This window comes from Myotis lucifugus, unplaced genomic scaffold, assembly GCF_000147115.1.
Source record: "Myotis lucifugus unplaced genomic scaffold, Myoluc2.0 scaffold_180, whole genome shotgun sequence".
Classification (NCBI taxonomy): domain Eukaryota; kingdom Metazoa; phylum Chordata; class Mammalia; order Chiroptera; family Vespertilionidae; genus Myotis; species Myotis lucifugus.
This window is the reverse complement of record NW_005871228.1, coordinates 1,621,471-1,645,016: the sequence shown is the minus strand read 5'-3', so window position 1 is coordinate 1,645,016 and position 23,546 is coordinate 1,621,471. Positions and strand designations below refer to the sequence as shown.

The 23,546-nt window shown below is 55.6% G+C and overlaps 2 protein-coding genes across 11 annotated transcripts in view; both read right to left on the bottom strand.

Annotated features, from left to right (window-relative positions):
* CORO2A (coronin 2A) overlaps window positions 1-12,800 on the bottom strand; it is a 44,996-nt gene extending 32,196 nt beyond the window's left edge. The window contains exons 1-2 of one of the 3 annotated variants that reach the window (XM_023760355.1): window positions 12,701-12,760; window positions 8,221-8,336 (exon numbers count right to left, since the gene is read on the bottom strand). The gene's annotated coding sequence lies outside the window, so the exon portion shown is untranslated. Of the gene's footprint in view, window positions 1-8,220; window positions 8,337-12,700 lie in introns of all 3 variants that reach the window. The other 2 variants (XM_006096483.3, XM_023760354.1) reach the window with 2 other exon arrangements.
* Window positions 12,801-17,299: 4,499 nt separating this feature from the next.
* The window catches only part of TBC1D2 (TBC1 domain family member 2), a 40,922-nt gene continuing 34,675 nt past the window's right edge, over window positions 17,300-23,546 (bottom strand). For 4 of the 8 annotated variants that reach the window (XM_023760349.1, XM_023760350.1, XM_023760351.1 and 1 more), the window contains 4 exons: window positions 21,213-21,333; window positions 18,927-19,112; window positions 18,127-18,248; window positions 17,302-17,803 (listed from right to left, as the gene is read on the bottom strand). In XM_023760349.1, coding sequence (XP_023616117.1) covers window positions 17,596-17,803; window positions 18,127-18,248; window positions 18,927-19,112; window positions 21,213-21,333 — 637 coding nt within the window. In that variant the 3' untranslated portion in view covers window positions 17,302-17,595. The other 4 variants (XM_006096479.3, XM_023760347.1, XM_023760346.1 and 1 more) reach the window with 3 other exon arrangements.

Genomic DNA, 23,546 nt, shown 5'->3' with positions numbered 1-23,546 from the left:
TCTGGAGGAAAAGAGCCTCGCTGATTAGGGAGGAGTGTGCAGAGCCGGTGGATTTGGTGAGCAGGAGTCAGGGCCTGACCTGCCACCTCTACAGATCTTAGCTCTTCGAGCAACTGAGCCGGGAGGCCTGGCCTGCAGGCCACATCCCAGCAGCTGGGGCTTTTAAATCAGAAAATCGTTTTCTTTCATCCTTCAACCCATTCCCTGTGGTAGGAATCCCCAGATCCGACTGAAGCCTGCTGCTCCTGCACATGCCTGGGCTCAGGAGGAGGATGGGAAATTCCTTCCTGCTTCTTCCCCGCCTGCTCATTCACACGGAGATAAATGCCGCTGCTCGGCCTTCCTCGACCCCCCAGCTGGCACTGTAACAGCTGCGGGAGGGGATGGCGAGGCCACCTTCTCCCGGTCCAGCCTCTCTGAGCTTCGCCCAGATGGTGTGTTCGGACTGGCCTGCTGGCGGGGAGGGCGGCCGGCCCAGCGGAGGATGAAGCGTAGAGCGAAGACGTCAGGGCACCAGGCTGGAGAGGCGCTTCCACCCCAACACCGACTCCCTGCAAGGACTGGTGACAGCGTCTCCTTCACAGTGTTTTCTTTACTTTGTTTTTACATTTTTTTATTTGTTGATTTTAGAGAGAGAAACACAGAGATACAGAGACAGAAACACACACACACACAGAGATACAGAGACAGAAACACAGAGATACAGAGACAGAAACACATACAGAGAGAGAGAGAGAGAGAGAGAGAGAGAGAGAGAGACAGATTTGCTGTTCCACTTATTTCTGCATTCTTATTCTTAGGTTGCTTCTTGTATGTGCCCTGACTGGAGATCAAACCCACAACCTTGGCGTATCTGGACGCCACTAACCAATCGGCCACCCGGCCGGGGCCTCTCCTTTACGTTTTGCGTGCAGCAGTGGGTCTGAAACTCTAGAGCCCCTCAGGAGGGAGGCTGATGAGCACCCAGATTGCTGGGCCCATCCTAGTCTCCGACTCAGCAAGCCCGGGGCCTGAGAATCTGCATCTGGCGAGTTCCAGGGACCCTCTGTGAGAACCCTGGCTGTAACCTGCTCCACGACTCACAGTCCTCCCATGCACGTGGCATTTGCTCCTCACATCCACCTCGGGGTGGGGAGAAGTACCCCCCTTTTACCGATGCAGCAACTCGTGCTCAGCTCAGAGCAATGGGGTCACTCTTCTGAGGTTACGCAGCCAGGAGGCAGCAGGAGCCTGTCCTGCAAAGGCTCCCTGAGCACAGCCACTTCCCAACGCCAGCCCCTGGGGCTGTGATGCTTTAGGGCTCTCCGTCTCTCAGCTGTTCTTCCTGGTACACACACACACACACACACACACACACACACACACACACACACGGCTCGGCACGCAGGAGCCGCAGGTGCCCCCATGGCGGCCTCCCCGCCTGAAGAGCAGGCATCAGGGCAGAGAGCCCAGTGCCCCTCCCTTAGCCCCTCGGTGCGGACTGCGAATCTAAAGCTCTAATTCTCATCTAACCTAATTTTTAGCCAGACCTGCTCTCAAGTGACCGTACTGCATCTGGGGGCAAGAAACAGACACATCATCCCAGGACGGCCCAGGGCCGGGACTCAGCACAGCTGCCCGCCCTCCTTCCCACACCGATCCACCTGGAGAGTCAGGGCCTCTGCCTGGGTTGCTCTAGTGATGGGAAGCTCACCCCTCCCGGGCGGGGGCAGAAGAGCTCAACCGTTAGACTTCCTCCTCCTCCTGAGCGGAAATCTACGATTTCCCCCACTGCGCGCCAACCACATCCGCTGCCCACAACAGCCCTTCAGAGATGTGAGGCCCTGACTACGTGCCGCTGGGATGGCTTCACTCCAGGTTAGGGAGTTTCTTGCATGACGCCCTTTCCCATCGCCTCCCCATTTTGGTTGCCGCCCCATAATGCTCCAGGCGGTCCCCATCTCACACCCAGTTTGGGGCCCAGACCCTCCTCGGGCCCCTAGATGCAGCCTGAGGACCACTCAGTAGAGCAGTTCCCCGCAAAGATCCCAGACTTCATGTCTCAGAATAGTAGCACTGGCCAGACCCTAAGAGATCATGGGGTGCAGGAGGGGAAACTGAGTCAGCATGCCCAGGGCCACCCAAACAGGGCAGAACCAGGAATGGGATCCAGGTTTCCAGCCCCCCACAGCCCAGGACGATCTCTAAGACAGGAAACAACGTTCCCTTTGTTCCTGGATACCATACCAAACATTTTGTTCCTTATCTGTGCTGCCTTTCTCAGAGGGACAAATTCCAAGGATGGCTGGGGAAGAAAGATCTTCCAATTGGGAGGCCGGGTCACTCATCCCAGCCGGGCCCTCCTGGGGCTCAGATCTTCGGAAAGGGGGGCTGCATTTCTTCGGAGTGAAGTTTAGGCTGGGAAAGATGGGGCTCCTTGGGGTCAGGAGGGAAGACAGACCCCAAGTCTGTGCTGCTAGAAAAGCCAGCGGAGCACCAGCAGCCCCCACGAGGGGAGGGTAAACGGGGCACGTTTTCCAAGTCCCAGATGGAGACAGACCCCCGTGCTGTGAGCCCAGAGGGAGCCATGGGGCCTCCGTCCTGGGAGTGGGTAGGAAGATGGAGACATCACACTGCGCTCGAACAGCGTGATCACCCACGTGGGGGCGCGTCAGAGCGGCAGCAGCAGCGCGAACACCAGCGTGGGACCCAAGCTTTTAACGATTATTTTCTTGTTTAGATAATATGTTTCCTGCACCCCAAAGAGTGTCTTCCATGCCTCACCTTGGAGGCCACCGGGACAGAAGACGGGGGGCTCTCAGAGGGTTTCAGGCTGCAGGGGCGGCAGAGGTCACCTGGTCTAACCCCTCACTTTGCAGATGAGGAAACAACGGGATGGGATGTAACTTGTGCAAAGTCACCTGCTGGCGAGTGTCAGAAGCCAAAGGGAACTAGTTCTTGATGCTGAAACCCGCAGCCTCCGTGTCCTGGCCACAGCCCAGCCCCTTACTGGCCCTCTTCCTAGGCCAAAGGCAGGCCCCTGCACAGCTCAGCCCTCGGGGCTGCCTCCCCGGTGCTGTGAGGTCACCCGCCGGCTCTGAGGTTGCTGTGGGTGGCAGGGAGATGTGCATCCCAGCAAGGGTTGCAAGTGCTACCAGGAAGGGGATGTGGGGCCATCAGCAGCCTTGGATGTAGGAGTCACTCTGCTTCACTCTGAAGGCTCATCTTCCTTACCTGCGAAATGAGTCTAATTAAACCCAGCTCTCAGCTGTAGTTTGAGTGCCCCTGGGGTCCCGGGGTCCCAGAGACAGCTGTGAGCTGGAAAGTAACCCGAGGGGTGTTGCTGCTGTCCTTACACTCCCGCAGGGTCTACCTGGGGGGAGAGATCTGGGATCCCGAGGATTCTGCTTTTGACCGCCAAGAGCACCCTGGACGCTGCAGGACTCAGATCTCCTACAGCCCAGTGTTCCCAGGGGTTCCAGCCCAGGCCTGGCGTGTGTGTGGGCCACCGTGGATATGGGTCCTGGGCCTTCTGAGGCTCTATTACCCCTGCTGGGCAGGGGAAGTGGGGGAGGGCAAGGGCAGTAGGGAGGGGCACAGTCAGCCTAGGTACAGACAATTAAGGGGGTGCATTTTCTATAGAGACTTGAAAAATAATAAAATACACTAAGAGTCTGACTTTCTCTCCTCACGATGGGCCTGCAATTCTAAACAACGTCCGCGATAAAGCACTCCTCCTGCGCGGGTATCTGGCCAGTACCTGTCGCTTTCCGCTTGGACTGAGCCAAGCCCAACTGTGTGTGCGCCGCATCCCAAACAGCCCATGTGCTTCCTGACTCCAGCCGCTGGCCTGTGTGGTTCCTGGGCCAGGAACTCCCTCCCACCGCTCTGTATGCCCAGCTCCTTCAAGGCTCAGCTGAAGCTGCACCTCTTGCGGGAAGCCTTCCTGCATGCATTCTTGTCCGTCCCCCGCGGGCCACGCTCCCTCCCCAGGCCTCCTGACTCCCAGCCTGGGCTGTGGACTCAGCAGCATTATGTTCTCTCCAGAGGAAGATGCAAGAAAGGCACCTCCCTCTGGCATCTGGAGCTCCCAGCACAGAAAACCACACCAGGAGAGCCACTTCCTAGCGTGTGGCCTCGGACACGTCCCACGGCCTCCCCCGTCTCAGTGTCCCTGTGCACGGGACCAGCTCGTCTTCTGAGAGCCTCCCTGCCTTGACCTGCCATCCCTTCTCTTGGCCGCACCCTGCACCTTGTCATTATGCAAAAATGTTCCACCTGCTTCCAAAGTCAATAATTCAAGCACCCCCTTACTGACCACACCCTCCCCACCTCCAGGTCCTTGACAGATGTGACCAGGCCTTTGTCAGTGCCCCCCATGGATCAATAAAAAGGGTTCAGACCCCAGGAGAGAGCCGTGGGCCACAGACCCTCCCCAGGATAACATAACGCAGGGCCCAGTCCTCTCCAGCTTCATCTCGCCCGGGACCAGAGCGACACTCAGTGCGTTCAGTTCTTCACAGACCCGCTGCCTCCAGCCTCAGAGCCTGCACAGGCTGCTTCTCTGGTCCAGCTGCTCCCCTCCCATCCTCACCTGGTTATCCCTACTTCCTTTTCTGATCTCAGCTCAAAAGTCCTTCCCTCCGAACAGCCTTCTGCGAGACCCTGGACTGGGTACATGCCTCTGCACGCTGCCACACCCTCTCTGTTCATCCGGGTGCCTGCCCCAGGTTTTGGGGGACTCCAGGACTACTGCCCATATCTCCTTTGGTCTGTGAGCCCACGAGGGCAGCACCTGTGTCTGTTTTGCTCTGTTCTGTCTGCCTAGCACTGAGCCGAGCTTCACCTGCAGAAAGTGATCAAGACGTGGACAAAGGTCTCATCCAAAAGTTAAATTAAAAAATAACTTTAAGGCCTGGCTGAGTGGCTCCTTGGCTAGAGTGCAGTCCCATACAACAAAAGGTTGCAGGTTCGATTCCTGGTTGTGTGCGGAAGGCAACCAGTCGATGTTTCTCACATTGAAGTTTCTCTCTCTTTCCCTCCCTCTCTCTCTAAAAATCAATAAAAACATATCCTCAGATGAGGATTAAAAAAAAAACACTTTAAGGAATAAATGAATGGGCTAATCTGGGCGAGATTCTAGGGATATCTGTGTGGAGCAGGCCCCTGTGGTCTCTCTCCAGGGTGGCCCACAGGCCAACCTCCTCCTGATAGTGGTCATAGCAAGGATGAGGCCAATGATCCAGCCGACAAGCTCTCAAAGCTCCCCCTGCCCCTGAGCTCCCAGCCCTCCTCCAGGCCTGCCCCATTGCTCACCTTGCTAGGCACTGAATGACCAGCCCACGGGGCGTTTCTGAACTGGCATGTGGTTTACGCCAAAGTGTGAACATTTTCTCCTGCCCAAGGGCCAGAACTCAGGAGCCTTTTCTTTGTGGGGTTGGATGAGGACCAAGTAGTGGCATCTAGTCAGAGCAGAGTTCAAATCCCACCTTTCCCTCGTATGCTGTGTGACCCTGCAAGAGTCACTTCACCTCTCTGGGCCCCGATCTCCTCATCTGTACAAACAGGACAAGAATATCTAGCCAGCGTTTGCTTGTAAGGACTGTGTGAGTAAAAGTACATTAAGGGTCTAGTCGGGGGGTGGGGGGCTGCCACGCATCACAGCTAATTGATTTCAAGACACCACTTTTAAACTGAAACTGAAATGCGACCCATGGTCAGAGTTTGTCTGCCATGTTTTCTTTCCTGATGGGTTAAAAAATAATGGCGCCCCTCCCAGTAGATGGTGCCCTGCATGCAGTGAAAGGCAGCAATTGCTTCAGTTCCTTTGCAAAGAGGCAGGAAGGCCTGTGGGAGTCCAGGGTCCAGAGAGCACGCACACACACGGTGGAGGGAAAGGGGTCTGCTGGGGTCTGGTCTGATGGCACGGAGCCCTAGAGCATCGGGGACCTGAAGGCACAGGCCCTGCCCCGGCCCGCTGGCTTCTGAATCTGTCCCGCCGTCCTGGTCCCACGCGGGGGTGGCCGGAGTCCAGCAGGACCCTCCCCTTGCTGGCTCGGACCCTCTGCTCCTGGTGACACAGCCCGCAGTCCCTGGCTTTGGGGCAGTCTGGTCACAGTGCTAACTGTGCCTGCAGCCACCTAGACCCCCAGTCTTTGTCCCAAGAGGCGAGTCCTGGGACCCACCCTGAGACGTGTCCTCCACTGCGGCCCACTTATCATGCCGCCCTGGACTCTGCTCTCAGCTGCTCTGGAGGGTAAGCTGCGGATGCCACCCAGACCTCCCCGCGCCCAGCGATGCCAGACTGGCCAGGTGATCACCGCCACTACTATTCTCTTGTGACGTCACATACAGCCACATCTCAATAGAAATGAAATGTCTATCACGTATACAAATGTCAAACTAAAGACAAAAGACAATAAAATCCTGCCATCTAGTGAAACCGGCTTGATGTGTGTCTGGATATTTCTGTGTTGGTTACATGTGTGTAGATATATCCTTTTCCCATATTTGAACCAAACAGGCTCATGCCACATGCTCTCTCCTTTGCTTTTCTAGTTACTGCGACATTGCAAACCTCTCAGTGACCTCATGGTGCTCCCCCTCCAACCCTTCCCCTCCAGGTCCCCAGGCCTGACCAGGATACAGCAGTTTATGACCTGAAAGGTCCCTGGGGCCCTTGTCCCCGCTTCCTCAGGTCATGGCTGCCTTCAGGGCCCCACTAAGCAGAGCCGCACCCACAGAAGTGCTCTTGAGCTCTTAAATCACGGGGTGTGAGGTGAGTGGGACTGTCTGTCCTGCTGGGTTTGATTGCAGGCCTTTCAAAACAGGCCCGATGTTCTCCCAGACCCAGACCCGAGGCTGGCTGGGTGTTCCCCTACCCCGGGGCTCCAGACACCACAATGAACAACAAGGAGCAGGTGTCCGGCGTTTTACAGCTTGTAAAGCATTTCCATACTCTGTGCAATTTTGAGTCTCACAATACATTAGGCAAAGCAGGTAGCCATTACCTGCATTTTACAGATGAAAAGACTGGGGTTCAGAGAGGAGGGGTGATTTACCAAACGACCTCCCTGCTTTCCTTCCATTCAGAATCTGGCCGACTCCAAACTGTACCAACAACCTCCAGAAAGCCTTCCCAAGCCCCACCCCACTCCAAGCTGTGCGCCCTTGAAGGTAATGATGGGTCTGGCTTATCTCCCCACCCATACTCTCCAAGTATAGAAAAACCTCAATTGATAGCTGCTGGAATGAAGATCATTACGATTATTAAGGCAGGAAATAGCCTCCCCACGTTGTGTATGAGGACAAGCGGCGTAAAGAAGGGATAGGACTTGCCTTCGGAGCACGTCTGTGACCAGTCAGGTCTCCCCCTCAGCGTGTGGCTTCTTTCGTTCCACTGTGTCCCTGGTTGTCTGCACTCTTGGACTCCAAGCCACGGCCAGAGGTTCATTTCTGGATCCTCTTGCACTGGTTGGGCCCTACCTGGTCCAGCCAGGTGAGAAGGGGAGTGTGGTGGGAGGGGCTATGGCTACGGTAGGCCACCACCCTGGTGTAGCCTTAGGAATGAGCATTTCATTGTGCCGCGCCCTGTGCCAGCATTTTCTGTCTACATCTCACTTCATCCTGCAGCTGGAACCATTCTGATGACACTTTGCAGGTGGGGAGGGAAAGACCCTGGCTCAAGCCTCCCTCAGTGGTTGAGCTGGGCCTGGGAGCCAGGCTGCAGCCCTGGCAGCAGGCAGCCCCAGGAACGTGCAGGCCCGAGAGCCAGAAACAAATGCACAGGCAGAGGACAAGAGGCAACTCCTCCCGGGAGGCCTGCAGGCTCGGTTTGGCAAGGCCCCAAACTCCCCTCCCCATCAGCCGGCCACCTCCCAATCAGGACCGGCTGCAGGATGAGACTCGGGCCCAGGGAACACGGCTGGCCCTGGCAGTCCCCTAGTGCCCGCTGTGGGCAGGGTCACACCACCTGCCAGCTCCCTGCAAGCTCCGGGCTCTGGGCCAGGCTGGAAGCAGCTGTCACATCAACCCAGCACAAGTCCTCAGCTCCCTATTTCTTCTTATTAGAGTAAGACCTCACAGGTCTGCTCTCAACGGGTTGTAAGATGCCCAGCCAGGCCCTGCCTTTCACTGGCCTTCGCTTTCCCTCTCTGTGAAATGATGCCAGGGGTCAGGGGAATGGAAGGTGGGGGAGGGGAGTAGAAAAGCATTGTCTCAAAGGAATCCGCCAACTCTGACCTTGCAGGCAGCATAGCACAGGGACTAAGATCCCGGACACTAGAGCCAGATGACATGGGTTCAAATGTATGGCCCTAGGCAAGCTGCCCAACATCTCTGGGCCTCAGTGTCCTCATCTGTAAAATGGGGATTACAGTAGAAAAAAGACAGAAAATAAATACACCAAGATATTTATATTGATTATCTGAGATGTGGGGAATTTATTTTCTATTTTCCTGTCTTTTCTAAATTCTCCATTATCAGGTGTTTATAACATAAAAAACAAATATAGTTTCTTTGTAAATTAACTTTATTGAGATACAATTTACTTATAATATCATATACCCATTTTAAAAGTGGGAATAATAATGAATAATAGTAGTATCCATCCTATAGATTGCTTTGGGGATTGAATGGGTTAATGTATGTAAAATCTTAGCTGGTACCTGGAAATGCTATTGTTTGCTAAATAAATAAGCCCAAGACCAGCCTGGCTTCCTCCTCCTTTTCCTGCTCACCTGGACTGGACCTCTTCCCCCTCCCCCAGCACCAAGCTCCTCCATCCCCTGCCCCTAAGTTCACTTCCACAATCTTTTTCTATACCCAGAGGAATTGTATTAACAGTCAAATCTGGCCATGCCCCTGCCCTGTTCAAAAGCCTTCCATGGCTCCCCACTGCCCTGGACTAAAAGCCTTAGTTCATACATGAGACACTGTTTAAGCAAGTTATTTAACTTCTCTGTACTTTTCTATTCTTAACTAAAAAAGAGGAATAAAAATATTACCTTCCTCACAAACATATAGGATTCCACAGTGTCTGGGTGGGGTACACACCTGACTCATGGCCTCTCTCACCTGTCCTCTCCCATAGTCGCTGTGCTAGCCTGCTCTTCCTTGAACTTGCCAGGCATGGTCCTTTTCAGGGCTTTTGATTGGCTGGTCCTTCCACCCTTCCACCATTCTGGGAGTCTCTTTCCCCAGACATCAGCCCAGCTCACTCCTCTATCTCCTTCCGGCCTTTGTCCAAACATCACCTTCTCAATGAGTCCCCCTGACCACCCCATTTAAAACCGAAACTCCTCCCTTCCACTCCCCTTCACACACCAGAAATGTTCTCCTACGTTAATGTGCTCCCTCACAGTTATCATCATCTATTTTACTTACTTTCCCCCCTATTAGATAGTAAGTTCCTTTAAACAGTTTTTTTAGTCTATTTTTTTTTATTACTGTCAAGACCCCTCCACTCACAGACAATACCTAGCACAATGTAGGTGCTCCATAAGTGATGGTTAAATGACCAAACGAACAATGCAAAGCGCTTAGGACAGAATCAGGCAGGTGGGGACTACTCTGCTCTTTAATGATTTCCATTTAGGCTGAACTAAATAAAATTGCCATTTCTTGTCAGTCAAACGCAGCCAGATATTGGCCATGTCACATGGTTTAACCTGATGTTTCCCGAGGCAGCCCGCAGGCCTGGGAGGCATCTCAAGGCCTAGCACACAGGAAGTGCCCAGTAAATGTCTGTCCACAGAACGAAGTCACCTACTCCTGGCCCTTCACACTAGGTGTGATTGCAAACTACCTCCTGTCTGTCTGAAGAAGCAACACACACACTGTAGGCTTAAAGTAATAAACAGAGGATCTTGCCAAATTATTTTCTGGTCCTCCTGAAAAATCTCTGTCCCCTGATATCTGGGAAAGAATATAAAAACAAAAACACACTATGCTCTAAAGCAGCGGTTCTCAACCTGTGGGTCGCGACCCCTTTGGCGGTCCAACGACCCTTTCACAGGGGTCGCCAAAGACCATCCTGCATATCAGAAATTTACATTACGATTCATAACAGTAGCAACATTACAGTTAAGAAGTAGCAACGAAAATAATTTTATGGTTGGGTCACAACATGAGGAACTGTATTTAAAGGGCCAGAAGGTTGAGAACCACGGCTAAAGTAATCCAGGCTTTGGCCATTTGGAAAGAACCAAGGTCTAAGGCTGAACAAAGCCCCTTCCCAGGGAAAAAGGCTAGCTGCCCGCCTCCGAGGGGACTCATTTGATGATGGTGGAGGGAGGCTGGAACATGCTTTGGTTATTTCTTTGGTTATCACTGCTTTTTCTAATAGAGGCTTCAGTTAAAATAGATTTAAGGCTGGAGCATGGGTTATCAGAGCTGAAAAAATTCATCAATCATGGATCTACCCCATTTCACGGATGGGGAGAGTAAGGCGCAGAAAGGGAAGGGTTTGGCCTAAGGTTACAGTGGGATAGAGGAAGAGTTCATCCTTGGAATCTGTGCCCACTGACGTTAGTCCCATGGCCTTTGGACCACACTGCTTCTTTGTTGGCCATTATACTCATCTCTCTCTCTCTGTGTAGTTACTTCCTTATGGGAAAGTCCTCAAAGTAGAAAATTGGGGGCAAAGGGCAATTAAGATTATTTCATGGACTTTTGTAACAAGCTGTCAGATTGTCCTGCAAAATTAAATCCACCAGAGAATCCCTATACCTATAGCCTGGTCAGCACAGAGGTTTATCCTTTTATATTTATTTTTTGCTAATTTTATAGGAATAAATACAGACTGCTTTCATTTACTATTTGGTGTGTGTTTTCACACACACACACACACACACACACACACAGGTCTTGGGAGCAGGACCCTTGGCTTAGATGCTGGCTTGCTCGTGACCTTAGACATGTCACATCCCCTTTGGAAACAATGATGCCTATCTCTAAAATAAGGGGTTGGGTGAGATGATTTGTTAAGATCCCATTCGTAATTTCATGGCGCACTTAAAAATATTTTAGCATAGGATGACTTTTTAATAACCAGAATCGGCCATGCTCCTCAACGAGGCCATAATGGCCTGGACGAGCTGAGCAGGACAAGGGGGCCCAGCTTCGTCACACGCCGAGATGACAGGAGACCTAGGAAGCACTTACGCCTGTACCCCGGAGCCACGCCCGAATCACAGCACATAGATTTAGTCAGCTTTTATGAGAGGCTAAGGACACTCCTTTGTGGTCTGTGCCCTTCCACCATGGCCAGAGGCAAGGCCACGGTCGCCTCAGCCCTCAGAATCACAGACTGAGGTCAGAGGTAGCTTACCCTGAGCAAGGGCGCATCCAGCCTCTGCTCACGTATCTCTGATGACACAGCTCACTACCTGCCCAGGTGGCCCCTACCTTCTTCCTGCTGTAAGAAAGCATCTGGAGGGAGGGAGGGGGACAAGAGAGACCAGAAGACCAAGACTTGATTATCATAAACTACTGCCTCAATCAGGTCAGGGCGACAGAAGATGGGGAAGAGGACAGACCGGGAGAAGGGCTCCTCTGCCTCCTCCTCTCACTCCAGACCTGAAGGCAGCTGCTAACCCCATGTGCACAGGAGGTGCAGGGACACTGGGCTCTGAACACACCCCAGGCTGACTACTGCCCGCTAGGGGGCAGACGCCTCAGGTCCCTGGTCCTGCCTTTGCTCCCTTTGGCTCTGGCTGGAGAAATAGTGCTGGGCCTGGGGCAGCTCAGCTTGCAGGTGAGATTTATTGGGACAGATGATTTGCCCCAGGGTGGGGGTGGGGGGTGTCTACGTGCCCAGAGCAGGAACAGCAGATTCCAGCTGTTTACACCTAGCGAGATCCACACCTGGACGGTGTGCAATGGGCAGCAAGACCTTCCAGGGGGGGTCTTCCGGAGGGGGCTGGGCCGCATGCCAGAGGTCTTCACTCAGAGCGCATCCAGCCACAATTCTTCAGACATGGGCTCTGACCCAGCCCCAGCTCTCAGCACTGTTGGCCTCTGGGGTCCACGCATGGACGTGAGCCACTCCTCTCACACCGGGCTGGGACACAGAGCTGAGCATATCCAAGGGTCTGCCCATACCGTTCCCTAAAGCCAGCTGCGTGTGTGGGCCTGGTCCAGGCACCTCTGCAGCCAAGGACCCCTCCACCTCCCACCCAGGGGTCCCCTCGACCCAGACCGCGAAGCCGACTTGGCGGCAGACTCTGACCGCCCCGCCTCTACACCCAGGCCAGCTCGACAGGGACCTGGGGGTGTCCCCTCCTCCTGTTTTTTGTACCAAGAGGAAAAGTCCCAACACGGGTCCCGAGGGGCACTCAGGCCACAAGGGGGCCTGTCGGGGCCGGCGGGCCACACCCAGGGTGAGCGGCCCTCACAGCGGGCGGGAGGGGTGAGCGGTGGACAGTGCCCTAGCCGGGCCCTAGCCGTCCGGAGCCTAGACCTGGGGGCGGCCCCTCCTCACCGCCCAGTGAGAAAGGGGCCGCCATTGCGCCCCCTACCCCGAACGGGAAACTGAGGCCTGGGGAGGAGCAGCGCTTTGTGCAAGGTCACGCGGAGGGGCTGGAAGCCAGGTCCCCCGCGCCCCGCCGGGTCCCCGCGGCGCGCCCTGCCCCAGCATCCCTCCCGGGTGCTGCAGCGGGAGACGCCGCACACACCGCGCGCAGACCGGGGAGGCACGGCTGGCAGCGCGGGGCCGCCCTACCTTGATGACGGCCGCGCAGGTGGCGGTGGCGTCCGGATCCGGTTCCGAGCTCCTCGCCGCCCGCCGAGTCCCCGCGCCCAGAGCCACCGCCTCCTCCCCCACAGCCTGGCGGGCGGGGCTGGTGGGCGGGGCAGGAGTCTGGCACAGCCCCGCCCGCGCACCCCGCGGGGCCACCCCTCCTTCTCCACTCCCCCAGCCGCGCTCCCGGCCCCCCGGGGCTGGCCTCGGGGCGTGCACACGCGCACGGACCCAGCGCACACACCGGCGTGCACTCGCCGCAGTGATTGGGGCGGGCTCCCCGGCGACCGGCTGAGGCTGGGGACAGTCAGACCCGCCTGGCTTGACGTCCCGCCGGTCCCCTCGCTGCGTGGGACGGGACAAGGGACTCGACCTCCCGGAGCCTCCGTTTTCCCGTTGGTGAAATGGAAACAGTCACCGTGCCTGTCTCAGGCAGCCACTGAAAATTAGATGAGACGACCTAATTCACCCGTCCGGTGAAGTGCGCGCGCAGAGCCCGCCGCAGAAGCGCTAGGTAAACCCGGCCCCGGAGCCAAAGGGCTGGGAGCGCTGCGGGGTGTCGGGTGTCGGACGGATTCTTCCTTCTCCCGGCAGCCAGGAGGGGGCGCTGCTGCGCAGCCTGGCAGGCTTGGGGTGCGGAGAGGCGATGGGGAGGCCCCCACCTTTGAATACCACCACCTACCACTGTTCTTTGCACCTTACGTGCATTAATTAGCTCACAAGCCCATGAGGTTACACTGTTACTCAGTTTACATATAAGGAAGCCGAGGCCCAGGGAGGTTACATACCTCGCTTAAGAACACACAGCTAATGATTCCCAAGACCAAGCTGATAGCCACTCCGCCTCTCTTGAGAAAAGCTCTTTGTTTTGTTCAGTGTGGTATCTCCAGGGCCTAGACAGTGCCTGCAACATAGTAGGCACTCAACATTTGTTGAGCGATTAAAAGTGCACACCATGTCCTAACTTACATATATTTCATTTAATCCTGATAACTCCTTTATGTGGCCACTATGATTACCCTCACTTTACAGATAAGAAAATTGAGGCTTAGAGTCGCTAAGTATTTGTGGTCTCTTGATGATCTCCTTATAAAAGCCAGGGCCAAAGCCTGTGACTCAGTGTTCATTGGGCCACGGCCCTGCCCAGAGCCCATGGGCTCTCTGCCTACCACCCAAAGCCCAGCCCTCAGTCTGGCCTGCAAAGCCTCCGCTCTGCGGCCCTGACCCGGGACTGTTGAGCTGGCCTGCTCAGTAGGCCTGCTGGATGCACACTTCTGGTACCAGCACGACAGTTGAGTGTTTGATGTTCCAAAAAGCACATGGAAAATCAGAATGTTGTGGGAGTTCCTTATACTTACAGTTCAATGTTGCCTTTATTTTTAATGACACCTGGGGGCTGGGCACCATAACCTTTTGAAGGCTAAGGCACCTGAATGTCTTAACTCACCTGGGCTTAGGCAGTATCTCTGGAACATCTCCCCACCCCCTTACATACTCCTCTGTGCCTTTGCTCACACCTTCTCTTCCACTAGGAATTCTTTACCGCATCAGCTCCCACTGTCTAACCCCACTCATCCTTCCTTCCAGGTTTGCACCAACATGCTTCCCCAGGAAGCCACCCAGCTGCTCTGTGGATGCCCCCCCCGCCCCCGCCCCCACCAGCCTTCTATCTGCACCATCCCACACTGTGCCATGAAGGTAGGTAGCTGAGACTGATTGGGAAAAGGCTGGTTTGACAGGGACCTGTGGGTGCCGTGGGCATATGGACCGAAGGGCAGAAGGGAGGCCACTGGAGGCCTCTGCAATAGACATCCCTGGGACCCTTCTTGGAGATGCCATGTGTGGGGGGGTCCTTTTCCCTGCTCCTTCCCTCCCCTTAACCGTGTCCATTTAAGGAAAGCTAGTCCCTGGCATCCTCTGTATTGCACACATGGGGAACCCTAGCTGGAAACCACATAACAGGTCTGGCTCCAAAGCTGGGCCCATCTGCCAGTACTTCCTGCTGGGCTGTACTGCTGCTTGGGATAGGCCAGGAAACCAACACCTTCCTTCCCTAGGTGTCATCATGGTCTGCTTTGTTTAACCTGCCATGTAAGGGACTATGTGTGTGTGTGTGTGGTGAGGGGGTGGGAAGGGGGGGCGGCAAGTCCTCTGTCTACCTGCCCACCTGGGACTTTCTGTACCATATGGTCCTGTGCGGTGGGAGGCTGAGCTGAGAAATAGGGCAGCAGCTCCAGGAGATGAGGTTCTGAGTGTGGGGTGGGGGGGCCTCCCCAAGTGCCCTCCAGGCCCTTCCTCTTCCTTTGCGCACTCCCTTTCTTCTTAGGATTTGGGCCCAGGGAGGCCCCTGGGTCACCCCCCACCCCCCTATAAAATGGGCTGTGGACCTCAGCTTGCTGGGGTCTAATATTAGTCTGGAGTGGGGTGCTTAAGCAAGAGGTCCCATCCCCTGGGGTAGGAAGGTGGGGGCTGTGAGAGATCAGATCCTCCAGCCCTGGAAGGCAGCAGCCCCTGGGGAAGGGGGCGACAGCTGTGGTGCGGGGCCAGGAACCTGACACCAGGGGTGGGCCCCAAACGCCCTCCAGGAGCAGCAGCAGCCTCAGACCTTAGGAGTGTGACTGTCTCTGCCACAGCCTGCTGGTCAGGCTGATGGCGTTTCCTTCCATTTTTCTTTGCCTGGGGCTCTCCCCACAGGCCCTACACCACTCCGGAGGCTGCCAAGGGCCAGGGCAGCCCTTTCCCTTGGGTCCATGGGGGAGGGGAGCTGGGAGAAACCCTCCCTGGTTCTGCCTTAGGGCCTCTAGGCTTGAGCATGGCTTACACTCTTAGGCCAAGTTAACCTCTGAGCCTGTCTCGTCATCTGTAAGCTGAGCCTGGCCTGTAGTGGGCCAGTGCTCTATGCCAGGCAGCTCTCCATCCTGGCTCTGGCTCTAGCTCCCCTCTTCGGGGCTGGAGGAGGCCCCACCAGTCAGTCCTCACTGTTCTGTGGTCCCCAACCTCTCAGTGTATCTCAATGCCCGTGCCCCACAATAGGCTCTGAGCGGGTCCAGCATCAGTGTTTTTGAAAAGCTGCTCAGAGGATGCTAGTAGGGACCAGGGACCAGGTCAGGTTACACAAGTGGGCAGAGCCTCTCCTCTGGGGGCAGGAATAAGAAATGGCGGGGGAGGGGGCAGAGAAGGTGGAGGAGAGAAGAAAAGTGGAGAGAAGGAGGAGAAGGAAAATGAGGGAGGGGAGAGGGAGAGCATGGGCGAGTTGAGGGAAGATGAGGGAGGAAGGGGAGTGGGTGAAGAGGGAAGACAGGAGGGCCCACTCATCTGGCAGCTCCTGTCTGCTCCGGGTGGTTTACCTTTTGCTGAGAAGGGAATCTGACTTTCAAGGCTGCAGTCTCTCCTGGAGCTGGGCCTCCGCAGGCCTGAGCCCTCAGAGTGAGGGTTTACTCATGGAAAGACCACTGCCTGCCCGTAGTGGCACTGTACTCTGTGCCAGGCACCAGCTCAGCACCAGGGTCATCTCGTCTCCCCAGTGACGGCCCTTAGGGTTACAGCACCCAGCTTGTTGGGGGTACAGCCAGGACCCCCCAGTCCAACCTCACACCACCATCACACTTCACAGATCCGTCTGGTGACAAAAGGACCTCAGCATATGAAAAGTAGAGTGAAAACGAGAAAGGCCGTCCAGCCCGCATGGGGATCTGCAGGAGGCCTGGTGTCCTCGGGCCGCCTGAGCCCCGGGAATGTGGTGGAAAGAACCCTGCGCACCCTCCCCAGGGTCGTGTGGGGCACAGCGTGGGGGAACTGGGTGCCTGGTGTGCCAACCCATGTGCACACCTGTGGGTGACAGAGGGCCTGTCCCGGGTCCCCAGCGATGGGCACGGTCTCCTTCCCCAGCTCTGGACAGGAGCCTCAGATCAGAGCTGGGTTTCCCTGTGAGAGCCCCGCACCCCCAGGCCTTCACACTGAAGCTTGAGGAGCCCGAGGCTGTCCGGAAACAGTCACAGGTTTTGCAGTCACTCCGGCCTGGATGCCCTGCCTCGAGGGGACGGTGGAGCCTCTGACTGAGGAAGGGCTGGAAGCGCCCAGAACTGGAGCTGAGTCCTCACAGCCCTGACTTGGGGCAGCGGCAGCGACCCTCTCACTGCCTCGTCCTCACCCTCCAACCACCTCTTTCAGAGAGGAGGTGACTCTTCTTGCCCGGCCTACGAAGTTGGTGGTGGGAGATCAGGTCGGACAGCTGATCCAGGGCTCTCTGCCCAACACCACACCCAGTCCTCTTGGTGGTGGGCATGGGTTTTCCTTGGGACCACCCCTCCTCGGGCTGTGAACAGAAAGGAGAGCAGATACCAGGCTCAGAAAATGGGTCCCAGCACAGGAAGGTGCTCTGGCCCAGGAAGACAGAAGCCCTAAATGCACAGGGCCCAGCTCCTCGGGAACCCGACCAGCAGCCAGGGACGTCTTAGGCCGGGAAGGCCCGTGTGGTGGGCTCACCCAGGAACAGGTGGGGCTCACCCAGGAACAGGTGGGGCTTACCTAGGAACAGGTGGCTACTGAGAATCGAGTAAATTCCAAAGCTTGTGAACTATCTCTCGTATTTACATGGTTTTATACAGAAGAACTTGGAGAATGTGCACAGTTCCCTATAAAGACAGCACTCCTGTCCGAGTGCTAAAGTGCTCTGAGGAGGAAGTGAGGAAGGGGCAGCATCCCTGGGCACCCAACCAGCACCCAGCGTTCTGATGGGGTGACTGGAGCCCAGAAGCGGAAGGGCCTTGCCCAGCGTCACATGGGATGGGCTCCAGGGGCTGGACCACTGCTCCAAGGCCGCCCTCCTGTGGGCCTGCCAGTCACGAATGGAAGGGCTTTGGGGACAGGTGGCCACGTCAGGCCTCCCCGTCACCCTCGTCCTCACTGGTGCAACCCTCGGGCACCACCGGGTCCTGGGCTGCCCGAGTCTCCAAGTACTCGGCCTTGAACTGCTCCAGCTCCCGCAGCTCCGCCTCCAGCCGCTCCCGGTGGACCGCCCGCAACTGCTGCAGCTGTTTCATAGGAAAGGGGTTCATGTCGTTGAAGGCGATGCTCATCAGCTTCCTGGGGGGAGAGCACAGTTAGCCGAGAGCACAGTGTCCCAGGGCACCCGCACTCACAGTGCCTCCCCAGGCAGGCCTGCAACCACTCTGCCCTCATGGCTAGGGCCCCTGGCCCCTGCCCTTGGGGAGCTCACCTTTCAGGGAGGAAATGGTAAAGAGACAGTTTTGACTCAAAGTCATATGTTACTGAGGCAGGAGGAAGCTTGGGGCTATGGGGGCTCTGACCCACTGAGGATAGGCTGGTCAGGAAGGCTTCCTGGAGGAGGTGACATACGAGCAGGTGTGGTGGTGGGAGTGGTGGAGAGAGCAGGGGTGGGTTCTCACCGGCTGTTGAAAATGGTCTTGGTGAAGAAGCGCAGGTACTGGTAGATCTCCAGGCTGTCCTGTAACCTCAGGATCTCCTCCTCGGTGTACTTGAAAATGGCCAGGGCATAACGGAACACCACCTGGGACCAGGTGGGGGCTCAGGAAGGGCATGGGGGCCAGGGCAGGTTATCCCCAGAGGGAGAACACACACACCAGGGTGGGAGGCCCTGGATAGGCTGCAGAGGTTGAGAGCTTGGAGGCGACGTGTGCAGGGAGGCCACGGGGGAGGGGAGCTTGGACTTTGGGGATTGGGGCTGAGTCCTGGCTCTACCCTGATGGGGGTAACACTGTCCTTCCATGGGGCACTAGCAGGAACTGATGAAATGGCAAATCCCAGGGTCCTGTGAACTGTGCAGTGCGTATGTCATCAACCACCGAGTGGAAATGGGTGGATGGTGGGGGAGGGCCTGCCCAGGATCGCCCAAGAGCCGGGACCAGACCCAGTGCCAACCTCCCAATCCAGGGCTTGGTCCACGGGAGCAAGGAGGGGCCCAGGTGACGGGAGTGGCCATAGACAGAATAGGGATGTGCCTCCTGGGTCGTGCTCAGGCTTCCTCTCCGGGAAAGGAACCTCCATCTTTAGGAAGCATCTTGGGAAGCAGAACCGCTCCCTCCCATGTGTGCAAAGCACATAATTTACAAAGCCAGGCTCCCAGCAGATGTCCTCAGCCTGAGAGGGTCACTGTCCGCCCATTTTCCAGGGGCAGAATCGAGACCCAGGGGTGATGGTTCTGCCCAGGGCCCCTTGCTCACCCTACCTTGGTGCCTTCGTACAGGAAGGCGTCCCAGACCTGGAAGAGGATATTGCTGATGAGACTGTCGGCAAAGACCACGAGGAACCAGTTGAAGGTGATGAAGGAGAGGTCCACACGGAGCTGCCCCAGGTGGGCCATCAGCCTGGGCAGCTTCTCTGAGAGGAGGTCCTGGAGCACCCGCTGGTCCACCTGGCGGCCGACGAGGGGGCCCGTCAGCTGCTGCCCTGGGAAGGGGCTGCCTCCTTTCCCTCCTGCCCCCCTACCCAGCCACACAGTCCTGGAGCCTCAGCGTGGGCCCCGCCCTGCCCCCAGGGGTGAGGGGGGGTTGTGCGGAGGGGCTCAGGCAGCCTGGCTGGGAGAAGGCACAGCAGCACTTCACTCGCTGCTCTCAGGCTGCAGTGCAGGCTTTGCCATGGAGGTCTCTGTGGGATGGTAAGGTCATGGACAGTGGAGTTCTGGCCCCTTTATCCTCTGAACCTCAAGCCAAGCAGCTCAGCTTGTACCAGCTGATGCCACAGCTGCTTCTCTATACCCACTTGGGCCTGAGGCACAAGATGCTCTGAGCATGTTTGGGGGGAGTCACACTGTCCTGCTGCCCCGGACATCAATGGCTGCCAGTGGCCTCTCCGAGTAGTCACTGTCTTGCCTCCATCCTTGTTTTACGTGACCCTGCTGATTACTCCCAGCACTGGCTTCTTCCCAGGCTCTAGGACAGTGGTTCTCAACCTTGGCTGCACATTAGAATCACCTGGGAAGCTTTTTAAAATCCTGATTTCTGGGCCTCAGATGAGCCCAGGTGATTCTAATGTGCAGCCAAGGTTGAGAACTACTGCTCTAGGACATGGTTCTTTTCTGGTTGACCTTCCACCTCCAAGACAGGCCCATTAAGCCTCCTGCGGCTCTTGTTTTCCTGTAACCCTGTTTCTCAGCCCTCTCCTCCACGTAAGTCCTCTTCCAGGTGTTAGCTGTTGGCCATGGCTACACGCGCCCCCATCCCCCCCCTTCCTTCCATCCTCTCCCAGGATCCCAGGTCCATCCACTGTGAAGGCCTAGAGTCCAGCTCAAAACCTAGGGTAATTCGCTCAATCTAAGATGCCACTGAACCTTCTGAAGGATGAACTGATATGATGTCTGAGATTTACTTCAAGGTCATCAAAGGACGAGTGGGTGGAGGTCTAGTGAAACAGCACTGGCCTGTGGGAAAGGGAGCCAGCTCCTGCCTTCCACCCTCTGTTGCCTCCAGCCTGGGCCACGGCCACCCTGGGACCACATGATGAGCGGGGGGATGAAGGCCCACGCCAGGATGGCAGAGCAGAGGGCCAGGAGGAGCCTTCAGCTTTGTCATTACCTGAGAAGAATCCCCCCTGTAAGCTGCTGCGAGCTGGGCTTTCCTGCCAAACATCCTCACCCGATTCACCGCCTACGTCTGATTGACCTGTCTACTCCACACCTGAATACCCATCCCTCCTGCGCGTCCTGCACCAGGTGGATGTCCCAGAGGAGGAATTGGAGTTGGGAGGAAAACAGAACAGGATGGACGGGCAGATAATGGCTTGGCGGGTTTGGGGCTGGGAGTGAGAAAGTTCCCTCTAGGTGGCCTCTCTCCACAAAAGAGATGGTGCTGACGCAGCAAGAACAGGGCAAGGGGTGAGGCGGGAGAGCAGGCGAGGTGGGAGAGTGGAGATGGGAGGCTTGAAATGGCTTCATTTACACCCCTCAACAAACCCAGGCAGTAGTGCTCCTCCCATTCAAAAGTGGACAAGCCTGGGGTCAGAGAGGTGATCTCACTTGCCAAGGCCACACAGCTGGACACTGGAGAGTGTGGCTCTCAGTTCACTGGACTCCAGGCCCAGCCTGTGCTCAGCGGACAGCTGAGGCGAGATGATGGAGGCAGCTGTGCTGCACGGTAGGGAAGGATGAGTGTGTGTGAAGAATCACCACCACCTCCATCCTCCCAAGCCCATCTTCCACCGTCCTGACCTCTATTTTGAAATGTTTTACTGGCAAATAGCAACTGACACTAGATTTTCTTCTCTGCTCCCCAGAAAACCAACCATTTCTAATGTCACCACTGGAATAACAACTGTCTTCTGTGGACAGGGACTCCACAATTCTAAAGGTCGTCAGCTCACCAGCACTTCCTAGCAGTCCCAGTGAGGGGCTACTGGCCCACTGTACAGAGGGGTAAATAGAGGCCTGAGAGATTCCTGACTTTTCTGAGACTCACTGGCTTGTAGGAACAGCTCGGGCTGACCTGCGTAACTCCAAGCCCCTCCCTGCCTTGCTTACCTGGGACGCTGTCAGCGTCTTGCTGTAGTAATCAGCTGGCATGATGGTCTCCACGATGGCCACCAGGCACCAGAAGGCACTCTCCTCTTCACCCAGGACCAGCAGAGCGATGGCTGCCAGCCTGTGTGGGAGGGAAGGAGGCCAGGAGTGATAGAGGTGGCTCCCTGGGTCCCAGGAGGAAGTCCTGCCCCACCCCACTCCCTAGCCAGGCTGCTGTTTTTGGCACCTGGGGTGAGAAACATGCTTTTGGGGAGTACTACATCGGGGATTTCCACAGCAAGGGGGATCAGCTTAGAGCAGGAGCTGTGAAGTCTGGTTGCCTGGGTGTGAATCCTGGTCCTGCCACTTCCTTGCTGGGTGACCCTATGCAAGTTACATAACTTCTCTGAGCCTCAGCAGCCTCCTAATAATCACAGGACTGTTAGGAGGATAAACATAATTAACACATGTTAAATACCCAGCACAGTGCCTGACACGTGGTGAGTGCTTTCTTTATAACAGTTAACTATCCTTATCTTTAAAAAAACAAACATATTTTTATAGATTTCAGAGAGAAAGGGAGAGGGGGAGAGAGAAACACCAATAATGAGAGAGAATCATTGATTGGCTGCCTCCTGCACACCCACACTGGGGCTCAAGCCCACAACCCGGGCATGTGCCCTGACCGGGAATCGAACCGTGACCTCTTGGTTCAAAGGTCGACGCTCAACCACTGAGCCACACCAGCTGGGCTAGCTATCTCATCTTAATATCCACAGGCTTTGAGACCTTTGCAAGTGTGCAAACCTCTCTGAGCCTTCCACCTGTGCAGTGGGATTACTACTACCTGCCTCCCAGGGCTGAGAGGCATCTGGAGTGAGAAGATAGCCCTGACAGTGCATGGCTCGCTGTCTGGCATGTACCAGGTGCTCAGTTCATGGAGATCGTTTTCTCATTTGCTTCCCCTCTCCCCTAAAGTTTTCACGGGGCTCCAATGGGATCCTGGGTAATGAAAAACCACAGTGCTGAGCAGGGAAGTCTGCCTGGAAAAAGTACTGTTTTCTCTACTTCTCCCATCTTTCCTGATGTGTCCTCCAGGGCCAATTCAAGAATACATTTTCCAAAGTGTCCTTGTCTGTCAGGATGCTGGGTTGACACAAGGTCACGTGTTCAAAGATGTTTAGGGCATGCTGCACACTCTAGCTCCCTTCTGGAGGCCATGATACACAATCTCTTAGCAAGGCCTTTGAAATCCTACAGTGAAGACACCTCGTGTGACCTTCTAGCCAAGGCTGTCCAGGGGGCATCGGGCTCCTTTTGACAGCGCACCCCATGAGCACCCTTGGCAGTGTTGGGAAGGCTCACATTCTCGATGGGCACACAGCACATTTCAGTGTCCAGATGTTTATGCTTCTCTGGGCTTTTACTGGATTGGATTCAGGACCTCCAACCTCTTCTCAGGTTCATATTTTTTAAAGAAACAGGGTCAATTCTCAAAAGAAAAAAAAATCCTTTTATCCCTCCCATAGACTCAGAAAGACTCTCTCTTCATTCTGGCTAAAATACCTGTACAAACCCTCATGAGTCTGAGCTGAGTGGATGACAGTCACAGGTCTCCTGGGAAAGAGAGAGCCCTGCCCTCTCAGAGATGGGGAGGGTAGAGGTGGGTTCAGAGGTCATATGGGATAGCAAATGTACACTACCCTGGCCACCACTCCCTTTGACTATGCCCAGGGCAGACATAACTAACTGGTCATGGCACTCTTCCCACTGAGTATGGAGGCTGCCTCAGAACTCTCACAAGACAAGGCTCCAGGCAGCGACGTCCTACCAATCTAGATAAATTCATTGCCGACACCGTAAGACTGAGGCCCAGGAAGCAAAAGTGACCTGCTCAGGGTCACACGGTCAGTTGGAAGCAGAGTGGAAAGAGAACCCAGGGCTCCCCAAGTCCATGCCGGTGTTCTCTCCACCTCACCCCATTCATTAGAGCCTGGATGTGCTCAGTCCTGGAGCTGGCTGCCACCATCGGCTCAGATTGCTGCACATTAAAAGGTCAGTGATGAGAGGCTACTGCTACCAACTAGGGCCTATGAACTGCTCAAGGCCGCAGCCAGACCTAAGGCATTTAGAGCCCAGTGGGTCTGCAAAGAAGGTAGTATGGTAATGGGGGGTGGGGGGAGAATGGGACACAATTTTTAGCACTCTGCTTATAGTTTAAAGGGAAATGGCTTTAAAATGTTTGCTCTAAATTAGCACTAAATCATTATCATATCTATCACCCTCTAAACAGGCAGGATTTGTTGCATATACTAGTAAGCAGTGTCTGTCCTCCACAGGATACACACAGTTCCC